The sequence below is a fragment of the Amblyomma maculatum genome, unplaced genomic scaffold (assembly GCF_055883805.1).
Source record: "Amblyomma maculatum isolate TAMU_Amacu unplaced genomic scaffold, ASM5588380v1 scaffold_19, whole genome shotgun sequence".
Taxonomy (NCBI): domain Eukaryota; kingdom Metazoa; phylum Arthropoda; class Arachnida; order Ixodida; family Ixodidae; genus Amblyomma; species Amblyomma maculatum.
The window spans coordinates 5764129-5776240 of NW_028146744.1; the positions used below are offsets into that span (position 1 = coordinate 5764129).

Sequence of the window (12112 nt, forward strand, 5' to 3'; positions counted from 1 at the left end):
TTCAGTCGACCTTTAAAGTTCCCATCTTAGCTGTGTAGCATTCATTTGTGTAAACCATAATTCCAGATAACCTAACGATAACCTAACGAGGAAATTATTAAATGGTCTGGTCTCGCCTCATGTTTAGAGTTGTATTTCCTAAGAAAATGTTTTTGAAAGTAGTGTTACAGCGCGGAATAAACAAGGATTTGAGATAAACAGAACGTGCATGTTTTGCACTGTTCAAACTTTTCTAAATAAACAGAATATAGAAATAGGTTGATTTCTCCCGCATTGTGGCGACCGTGTCATCCATATGACAGACAGTGATTTTTCATCTGACATTTCTGCACGGTATGCTTCCCTCATTGCCGCAGCTGATACTGTATTGCCTCCACAGTGCGAAACACTTATTACCGTTGTTTCTGAACACATCACTTACGGGGATGTACTCATCGCACCATCTAATCGTCATCTTGTACGTGGAATCGCCTTCCCATCAAGTCTTGTACGATTCTGCAGCAGCTCAGCGATAGTAGCTGCCACGAACACTTCCCGTGAATCCCTCGTGCTGACTAAAGGAACTTCCCTGCCTTGCATAGTGGATGCTCACCCTATATCCATGATGGTGCTCACTGCCCCGCTACCTCCGCAACGTGATTCATCGCAAGTCTCTCTTTCCATGCTGTCGAAGACAATCAATCCGAACCTCATGCCGCACCAACGCCAAGAATTGCTGCAATTGCTTCAAGCCCACCAAGCCATTTTTGATGCCACTTCCCCACCACTGGGACGAACTAGTGTTGCACATCACCACATCCTTACCGAAGGTAACTCAATTGTACGCCGACGACCTTATCGGGTTTCTCTCTCGGAACGAAAAGAAATTGAAGAAAATGTCAATGACATGCTCCGTTGAGATATTATTGGTCCATCAACAAGCCCATGGTCCTCCCCAGTAGTATTAGTTAAAAGAAAGGATGGATCGGTACGATTTTGTGTTGATTATTGCGCACTCAACAAAATTACCCGCAAAGACGTCTACCCGGTGCCGCGTACTGATGACGCCCTTGACTCTCGCCAAGGCGCTGAATATTTCTCGACCTTGGACCTTCAATCAGGCAATAGGCAAATACCTATGCACGAGGACGACAACGAAAAAACCGCTTTCGCAACTCCCGACGGACTTTACGAGTTCAATGTTATGCCCTTCGGCCTTTGTAACGCACCCGCAATATTTGAAAGAATGATCGATACTGTACTTCGTGGCCTCAAATGGAGAACCTGTTTATGTTACTTGGATGACATTGTTATCTTTTCGTCAACATTTAACGACCATCTCATGCGCCTGAATGAAGTCTTCACGTGTCGTGCTTCAGCGGGCCTTCAGCTCAACACCAAGAAGTGTCACTTTGCAGAGAAGGGAATTAAAATATTGGGACATCTGGTTAGCCATGACGGCATTCGCCCAGACCCTGAAAAAATAATCGCGGTCTTGAACTTTCCTCGTCCGCAACGGACTACAGATTTGCGCAGTTTCCTCGGCCTAGCGTCCTATTTCCGGCGATTTATAATACATTTTGCAACTATAGCTGCGCCACTTCATGAAATACACGGCTGTGGACACGGCAACCCCGTCGTGACAATGTCAACTGATGTGCCACTATTTGTGCAGGTACTTACCGGATTCTTTTCCATCGCCTTGGGCAGTGCAGTAAGCCCAGACAGCGGCTTCAATCGTCACCCAGCTTCTGCCGATGCCTATCGACTGCCGTGCGCGGGGGGCGTACATTTTTTACACTGCGAGCTGCTGTCGTGGCACGTGGATACTGCCTTCTGCGCACCCTCTTCGAGCACAGCGACGTCATCCACACTTCCAGCCCGGATTTTGCCTATAAAAGGGACGTCTGCGCCTTCCATCAGCAGTGGACACGGCAACCCCGTCGTGACAATGTCAACTGATGTGCCACTATTTGTGCAGGTTGGTGGACGAAAATATTGCTGCCGTAGCAACTGCCTTTTTTTGATCGTGTTGCCGTGTCCACGCACATTGCTGGTTTGCTTTAGTGATTGTATCTCAATTGTAGGCCTGTTGCTGAAGTTATCTGGTGATGTTGAGGAAAATCCTGGCCCGGATACAATGGAAATGATTCAACAAGTAATTGCTTCTCAAACTGAAATCCTCAGCAAATTAAGCGAAATACAGGAAAATCAAACATCGTCTGAAGCAAGAATTCTGGACATGCAATCCAGGCTGTCTGCTATAGAACAAAAGCTACAAACCTTTGACGAGTCTCGAGATAGGCTTTCGAAACTAGAAACTTTTGCTGAAAGATGTGAAATAGAAATGACTACAGTTTCGAGAAAACTTGATGAGTTGGAAAACCGCTCGCGGCGCAATAACTTGGTTGTACGCGGAGTCAAGGAGGAGGAATCAGAGAGTGAAGAGGACCTACTACAGAAAGTAAACAATGACATCTTTGATAAAATTCTGAAACAAAGGGTGGGCTCTATTGAAAGGATTCACCGACTTGGAAAGAGGGAACCAGGTAGAGACCGTCCGATTATTATTAAACTTACTGACTTTAGGGATAAGATGAAAATAATGAGTAGCTGTTTCAACCTAAAAGGCACTCAATTTAGTGTAAATGAAGATTTTTCTAAAAAGGTTGTGGAAATACGAAAAAACCTTTGGAACTCCTGTGCCGATGAACGGAAGAACGGTGTGAAAGCTAAGTTAATTTTTGATAAGTTAAAAGTCAAGAATACCTTATACGCATGGAACGAGGAGACCAAGCAGCGGTTCAAATGCCAGGTTGCCACTAGCACTAGCAATGAGTGACTAAACAATCATAAGACGGTCTGCTTTAAAATTATAAATGTGAACGCTAGGAGCATGCTTAACAAGGTTGACGCCATAGAAAGTATATGCCTTGAACATGAACCCGATATTATGGTAATCACAGAGACATGGCTACATAATGATATTAGAGACTGTGAAGTTGCTCCCCCAAACTACTCCATAGTACGAAAAGACCGTGAAAGGAGGGGTGGCGGTGTTGCAATTCTGGTTAAGAGTAATATAGTATTCTCAGTTATAGAAGGGTTTGATGATTTAGAAACTGCATGGATTAAAACCAGACTGAATGGTCATACTGTCTTAGTGGGTGCTTTCTACAGAGCTCCCAATTCAACCATAGACGTGCTTGATAACCTAAAAAGGTTTCTGGACAAAAATGTACACTTTGGTGACAACATTATTCTGACAGGTGATTTTAATTTGCCAGGAATTGATTGGATGTCGCTTTCTCCCGGCAGAGTTGATACAGCTAGCAGTGAACATCTGATCGAACTCGCCTACTGCTATGGTTTGACTCAGATTGTTGAAAAGAGTACGAGAGTATGTATGACAACATCCTCGATACTAGACCTTGTCTTTATGTCATCTGGTCTACTAGAGTTTTTGCTGAGTTGTGATGTTGAAGAAGGATTGTCTGACCATAAAATGGTGATTATTTCGCTCAATATGACTCGCGAAATTTGTCACAAATCTTGCAGAAAGACTGTTTTGAATTTTGCGGCTGCTGATGATGTCGGATTACTGGACTACCTTGAAATCTCGTTTGATGAATTCATGTGTTTATATCAAGACGGACTTGGCACAGATAAGTTGTGGGATTTTTTTGCAAACATGATAGCCAAAGCAATTGAGATGTTCATTCCTAAAACCACGAAAATAACAAAAAGGAAGCATCCTTGGATTAATAGAGACATTATTCACAAAAAACGACAGCTCAAAAGGAAACGAAAAAGATGCTCACAATACCCAAGCCCTGAATTAAAAACCTCCATATGTCGTATGAGCCAAGAGTTAAAGCGACTCATCAAAGAAAGTAAAAATACCTTTTACAGTCAGACTCTCACCAGATTTCTTACTGAAGCGCCCAGTAAGTTCTGGCGATATATAAATGGCGGCGGTAAATCTCACCATTCTAATGAAGAAGAGAGCCCCCAGAGGGCTGAAAGTTTTAATTCATTTTTTGCATCTGTTTTCACTGAAGATGACGGCGAATCGCCGTTTTTTGAGCCTCCAGGTTGCCCTCCTATTCCCGATTTAGAAATAAGTGAAGAAGGAGTTCTGAAACTCCTTTTGAATATCAACACAAAAAAGAACTCAGGACCGGACGGTATCCCGAATGAATTCTTATATAGATATGCAGAGTGGAATTCTAAATTTCTTACCAAAATCTTTCAATCATCTATTGACAGTAGTTGTGTTCCCGTTGCCTGGAAATGTGCGAAAATAGTGCCTGTGCATAAAAATGGTCCCACTTCTAACGTTGAAAATTATAGACCCATTTCCCTCATTAGCACGTGTTCCAAGTTACTCGAACATATTATGTACGCTCACTTATCAACTTTTCTTGAGAGTAACAATCTCCTATTTGTAAACCAGCATGGCTTCCGCAAGGGGCTTTCTACCATCACTCAACTCACGGAAACAGTACATGATCTTTCCCAGTCAATTAATTCCCGCATGCAAACTGACATCGTAATTTTGGACTTTGCAAAGGCGTTTGATAAGGTTTCGCATCCTAAACTATTACTAAAAATCAGTGCCATATTTAAAAATGAAACTATAACTGAGTGGTTCAGGTCATATCTCTCGTCTAGAGTACAGTATGTTCAGGTTCAAGAGTATAAATCCAACATCATGCCAGTCGATTCCGGTGTCCCCCAGGGCAGCGTTCTGGGCCCTCTCTTGTTTTTGATCTTCATCAACGACTTGCCGGTTGGTTTGAGCGTTCCAGTTAGACTGTATGCTGATGACTGCATCGTTTATAAACAAATTAATACTCCGGAAGATCAGGCAGAACTCAATCAAAACTTGCAGAAAATACATGAATGGTGTAAGGTGTGGCAGATGGTATTAAATTCAAACAAAACTGTTTTTATGTCCATTACAAGAAAGAAAACTGTCCTTGATTACAGTTACAGCATTAATGGCAGATTACTAACTAGAGTAAGCAATTTTAAATACCTTGGAGTAACACTCACATCTGACTTACGCTGGAATTCACACATAGATAATGTATGTACTAAGGCTTCCAAGGCACTCTGGAGCTTGAGACGCAATATGTGCAGGGCAACTCCCGAAATAAAAAGTCTGGTTTTCAAAAGCCTAGTTAGGCCTATCCTCGAATATGCAAAAGTTGTCTGGGACCCGTACACTGCTTCCAACTGTTCTAAGCTGGAAAGAATCCAGCGCCTCGGAGCAAGGTTTATATTTAATAGGTATCGTTATTCTGATTCTCCAACTTCTTTGTGCAAATCTGCTGATTTGCAAACACTTGACATTAGAACCAAATGTGACAGACTCAAGTTTCTTTTCCAGATCGCTAACCACTACTTGAAAATCGATCAAACAAAATACTTTGAAATTAAAACAGGGGAAACATCACGCCATCGTCACAGTTTGTACATCCCAATGCCGCCTGTCAGAAATGATTGCTTTAAATTTAGTTTTTTCCCGAGAGCCATTAAGGAATGGAATATGTTACCAAACTCCGTTGTCACGTCACAATCACTTAGCGAATTTTTAGATAAACTGCATAATGTTTTATGTACTGCTTAATTTCTATGACAATGTTTTTGTTCTGTTCAAGTGGCAAACACAATTATGTATGAAATTTAGTGTTGATCTCAGTGTTTGTTTGATGTGTTCTTGTTCTATTTCAAGTTTGATATCCACTCCTGTAATAGCCCGCCCAGGGCTGACAGTATGAATAAATGAAATGAATGAAATGAATACTTAAAGCGCGCAGCCCTATTGTGTGGACTGAACAGTGCAACACTGCTTTTAACGACCTAAAGTACGCCCTCACATCAGATCCCGTTCTTGGCCACTTCAATGACAGCACTCCTACCATCCTGCACACTGATGCCAGTGGTCACGGTCTTGGCGCTGTACTTCTGCAGCGCGATGCAACTTCACGTGAGAAAGTATTGCCTTCGCCAGTCGGACCTTGACTCCAGCTAAGAAAAACTACACCATTACCAAGCAGTAATATCTCGCCGTCGTCTGGGCTGTTCAAAAGTTTCGCCCTTGCCCTTATGGTCGGCATTTCACAATTGTGAACTATCACCATGCTCTTTGCTGGTTATCTTCACTGAAATATTTGGAAGGCAGACTTGGCCATTTCATTCTACGCCTGCAAGAATACCATTTCGATGTCGTTTATAAATCGGGTCGCCAACACCAAGACGCCGACGCTCTTTCTCGCTGCCCGGTTTCGGAATCAGCCTACTGTTTTTCTTCACAATGCATTTCCACCTCTGGCCACAGCCGACCATCGCTTCCACCGACGCCTATCACTGCAGTTTCTTTTGACGGCTCGGAGAACAAGCACGCTCTTCGCTCTCCGCTCACAGCAATTAGCTGATGCCTACTGCCGGCCCATCATCGACCGCTGGCGCTTCGAGCCCACCCAAGGCTAGGCTTCGCCGACAGCTTCGCAATTTCAAGCTTGAAGATGGCATACTACGCCACTACGCGTATTATCCTGACGGAATTCGCTGCCTCCTAGTCGTACCGCGCGTGCTTCGCCCACGTATACTAGCCGCTTTCCACGATGACGCTACTGCAGGTCACCTTGGTTTTGACAAAACATACGACCGCGTGAAAAGACGATTCTTTTGGCCCGGCCTGTCTACCACCGTAGCTAAATACGTTGCTTCCTGCCCCCTGTGCCAACGTCGCAAGCGGCCGACTTCTTCCCCCGCTGGCCTCCTACAGCCCCTTCCCTGTCCCGCCACACCATTCGACGTAGTCGGCATCGATTTATATGGTCCCCTACCTCTTTCCAATGGGGGTAACCATTGGATTATAACAGCTGTCGACCACCTTACACGCTATGCTGAGACGGCCCCTGTACCGACTGGTTCCGCTGAAGATGTAGCTAATTTCTTTTTGCGGTCAATTGTATTGCGTCATGGTGCTCCTCGGGTGCTTCTGAGTGACCGCGGGACGGCCTTCTTATCGACAGTCGTATCCGAAGTTCTTCGTGCGACATCCACCCTCCATAAGACAACCTCAAGCTACCATCCCTAGACTAACGGTCTGACTGAGCGATTTTATCGCACTTTATCGGATATGATATCCATGTACATCACACCGGATCATAGAAATTGGGATACTGTTCTACCATTCGTCACATTCGCCTATAATACTGCAGTACAGCGGACTACCGGTTACTCCCCATTTTTCCTCGTTTTCGGCCGTCCTCCCACTACAATCCTCGACACTTCCTTCTTATCTACGCCCGACTACTCCTCATCATTACCAGCCCAGTTCTTATCCCGTGTGGCCAGATGCCGTCATCTAGCCCGCCTCAACACAGCAGCGTGCCAGCAAGACCGAAAGAGTCGCTACGATTCGAAGCATCGCGTCGTCTCTTTTCGTCCTGGTGACGAAGTACTGCTCTATACACCACTGCGCACCCCTGGCCTTAGTGATAAATTTCAGCGTCGCTATCTTGGTCCTTACAAGGTCATCAACCGAACGTCCCCAGTAAACTACCAAGTAAAGTGTTCATGTATCTCGCTTGAAGCCGTTTGTGCGCCGCGGTACATCGGTTGGTTAGGAGCGGCCAGGCTGGCCGCTTCCGACCCCCCGGGAAGATTGTGTGAGCCTTCTGTGGACCTTCTTTCATTTGTACATGCCATGATCTTCTTCTTCCTCGTGTACATACCATCATCATCGTCCCGCGGCGCTGGCTCCAGCGCGCGCTTGGGATTTCTCCATCAGATTAAACGCTGACACGGCATACCCTGCCTTGCCTTCACGACCTTGGCGTCTAGACCTGGCCTTCTTTTATTATATATATATATATATATATATATATATATATATATATATATATATATATATATATATATATATATATATATATATATATATATATATATATATATATAGGGAGAGAGAGAGGTATGCTCATATACAAGTTCCGGAAAGCATATGTTTTTTATATTTTAGAGGCTAGTTCTTTCATTGTTTATACACATCACATGCCTACAATTTCACTAATACCGAAGAAACCGTTGAAAATTGTATATTTTAACATGGCCCTATTCTTCTAACGTGTCCAGCCGATGAGCGCAATTATACTTGATCGGTGATTGCTACTTTGTCTGACAATAAATCCTCAACTTCGTTTCTTTTTACAGCGATACACCGAGATTTTGTTACGTTCAAGACGATGCTGTAATGCTTCCCTGGAACTAACTTAATTGTGCTTGTGTTCTTGAGAGATAGGAAGACTGGTTGCATGTCCCATTCAACTGCGATTGAGGTGGCATTGTAATTTTGCATGTACTTTGCTGTCATTCGCCGTCAGTGTTGCAGGGTTGATTGATGATGTCCTCGGATGCCACACAAACCTCAAATACTGTGAGTAAACAAGTACAAATAATGAAAAAAGTTTAACAAATGTTGTTGAAGAAGAACACTTAACGCTGGACGATACATACAGGAGAAAAGAAACGTAAACAGAATTCGCCTAGGCTCGGAGAGAAAAAATAAATCAACAATGGAAAGCATATACAGCACCTCACCGACTGCATTTTGCTGTGCTCACTGAGGAGAATTACAGAGCCGCTTGGACACGACACGGCAGAAACGACGGTGGAACACGCTGTTGCATAGCTTACATTCCATGTAACTTCCTTCCAAAGTTGAAATCGGTCTGCTCAAAAGCCGCTTATCGCAGTCCCATGCTACACTGGGTTCATGGTGAAAATAAATCTCCCGTACCTGTGGAGAGGCGTGCGTTCATCGTAAGACCGAAAGCGTTTTATTCTGAGTACTGGCCGGGAAGTGAATTTTAGCTGTCGAGTCTTTTTGTTGATAGAGAAGCTTTCGGATTAAAGCAATACAAAAAAGACGCGAGGAAGTTCTTCCCAGGCAGCGGCGATATCGCAATAAACCCCTTCGCCTCTCCGGCGGTTATCAAATGCTCCCGTTCAACTGGCGCCCACCTCCGGTTTCTTTCTGTGTGGCGATAAAAGCGCAGAGGGAATTCCTGTAAATATCTCGGAGCGCGATTCCAATGTCAGCCAAGAATAGCGCGTAGGTCAAGGTGCGATAGCCGCGAGCTGACCTACATACGCTTCCTCGTGGCGATTTTCCCGCGGCTTCCGCGGTGCTGTACCCGGCCACGCGAACGACGCTTCCGTTTTCACTCGCTCCACGCAGTCCGCCTTTTCGGAGGCTATAGCGGTTGAAGACGAGCTTAACATACACTCGTACATGTCTTGAAGTCTTGAAAGTGCCGTTACTGTGTCAGGAGGATGTTTTTCCTCCTTGGCGGATGTCGCTGTGCACCCGGAAGCTATTTTAACGGGTTGCCTAACCTTGGCGCTAAAAAAAAACCGATGGCCTCGATAAGCTTCGTGCCGTTTGCTACAGCCGTTATGATGAATGGATTTATCGTTTATAAGCCTTGCCTAAGAGAGCGCTCTCTTCCATAAGACTTGAGGAGTGCTCAGATCTATAGTCATGACAACCGCTACATGTCCGCCCAATTTCCTTGACAAGGTATGTAATACATCATTTGGCGGCTCTTAGCGATTTCTGGACGCAAACTGTGATCAGCGCGGATTACAGAATGACTTTGACGCAGTTGCGGAGGGCATGTCAGGATTTTAACTTAATGTTAGATAATAGATGAATAGTATATTCTTGGACTATGAGACAGCTGTTGTTTAAATGCCACATGCTAAAATATAATACGACGAATTTATAAGAATAAACATAAACTTACTACATTTATTAAGGGTTATCTAAAGAACCAGTGTCACTGGGTCAAATATGACAAAGACTACTCAGAGACCTTACATGTAACGTCAGAGGTACCACAAAGTTCAATAAAAGTACCCATTTTAATCTTTAGTTACGCTAATAATACTGTAAAAGCAGTGCGCATGGTGTACAGTTATTTCTGTTTAATGTCCATTCTGAGTTTCACTATTTCTTCAGATCAGAGAAACCGCACAATTGAGAATGTAGCTGTAATTTTAGAGTAAATCTTTTCGCTGATGACTGCGTTCTTTACTGTTCGGTTAAATTTGTAGGTAAACAAATTAGTGTAAAAAAAAATTCAACAACGTTTGTATTCCTGCATGAAATGGAAAATGTGTCCGTGATGAAAATTGTTTAGTTCTGCGTGCAAAAGCAAAACCGCTTCCTGCTGATGGCACTGCAAGTAAATAATATTCGCCTATTAACTATAAACAACAGATATATTAATTACGTAGCAGCGCATCTTTGAAATGCATCAAGTTTACTCGGCTTCGAAAAGCCCTTTGCATGTGAAGCCTACATAGTATTATGAGATGTACGTGGGATCCCTTCACCGCAAAAACATTGCCAATCAAGTTAGAACAAGTCATAGAACCACTGCTAGGATTACTTTGAACAGTTACAAACCAATTTATCGCGGAACAAAAATTATTATGCATTTCGCCCTTGATAAAGCATTACCTACAGGTTTGGCTTGGTTTGGTTTATGGTGTTAAAGTTTCAAAGCAACCAAGACTTTGGGACCACTTGAATTTCCTTAACCTGCTCTGACATCGCCCAGCACACAGGCGCAAGCTTGCATTTCGCCTCCATCGAAAAGAGGCCACCCGCAACCATGGGTACAGTATAGCCGAGCGCCCTAAGCACCACCACGGCGGGGCTAGCACGTACTGAATGAAGATAAAAATGTCTGTACTTAATGAATTACAACATGATCTAAATTAACAAGAGCAGTTTCATAGCCACTCTCACCTCACGTACAAGCTCGAGTTTTCACAGCGAAAAATTGATCCAAGAAAATAGCTCTTTGAACAACACTTTCAAATTTTAATGTTTTCCTGGAACCACATACAAGCCATTGGAAAACGCTACCAAACAAAACTTTAATACTGAAAAGTTTATTTCAAATTATAAGGAAGTGAGTATGTTTAGTTGTTCATCTTCTATGCTGTTGTCATTTGCTGCCGTTCATGTTCCTGTCGCAGTCATGTGTGTTCAGACTGCTGTTGGTTCCTGTCAATTAGTCTGCTTAATATTAATAAATTTTGCAGATATGTTTTTTGATGGATGCATTGATTGCCACAACGTTCGTAATGCCTTGTAAGAAGCTACTGGGGAGTAAAAATTAAGGCATTAACACTGCATTAACTGTTTCGTCATTTAATAGAAATAAATTAGTTTGCTGTTCTCACCTGTTAGGTAAAAAGTAAATATTACAAGCGTATGCAATAAGCATGCGCTATGTTTTCCAGCTTGCGTGATTCTGACACCAAAGCGTGGTCTATATTCTTCTGTCCGCGACTGTGCATAGACGTGTACATGGCCTGCAGGCTGCCGAAACGGTCCCTGATAGTTCTCTGGGGGGATTAAACAAGTGGCCGATGAAAGCACACTCTTTTAACATGTGCTGACTACGTTCTTCTATATGATACGCAATGAAAGGGGAAGAAAGGGCGCAATTGCTTTATTAACCAATATTGCTTCATCGAAACAAGATAAGAGAAAAACGAAGAGTTAGTTTACACATTAATGTTTTCTGCCCCTGGAGTTGAAGGAGGGGAAGATTATTCGGAGTAGTCAGCGATTCAACTCCGACAAAAAGAGCGACACATGAGAGAATCACGCTGCACAGGACGAGCAATACCTACGTTTTTGTTTCGCAAAATAGCATTATCACCGGAGAGCATGATGTGGTTGACCAATTTGCAAAGCGAAACGATCGTCACAAACCGATGAATGAAGAACACGAAAAAACGTTTGTGACGCTTTCACTATAACCAAAAAAGCTAAACAATGAAACCTGCTTTAAATTTGCCACAGCAGGAAGATGATGGAAAGTGACATTACACTGTAAATGAATGCGGCAAACAGGCACAGAATATCAAAGATTAGAGCAAAATATTTAAGATCATCATCATCATCAGCCTGATTATACCCACTGCAGGGCGAAGGCCTCTCCCATATTTCTCCACTTAACCCGGTTCGGTGCTAGCTGCATCCACTTGACCCCTGCGAAGTTCCTAATCTCATCCGCCCACCTAACTTTCTGCC

At 43.4% G+C, this 12112-nt stretch overlaps 2 protein-coding genes across 2 annotated transcripts in view; one reads left to right on the forward strand and one right to left on the reverse strand.

The window, feature by feature from the left end:
* The window catches only part of LOC146171611 (nose resistant to fluoxetine protein 6-like), a 223932-nt gene that overhangs the window by 194295 nt on the left and 17525 nt on the right, over nucleotides 1-12112 (reverse strand). The window lies entirely within an intron of this gene.
* On the forward strand, nucleotides 1607-2948 carry LOC146171613 (uncharacterized). Its single transcript, XM_084586391.1, has one exon. It carries the CDS (start codon nucleotides 1625-1627, stop codon nucleotides 2819-2821), a length of 1197 nt encoding a protein of 398 aa, XP_084442517.1. The 5' UTR covers nucleotides 1607-1624; the 3' UTR covers nucleotides 2822-2948.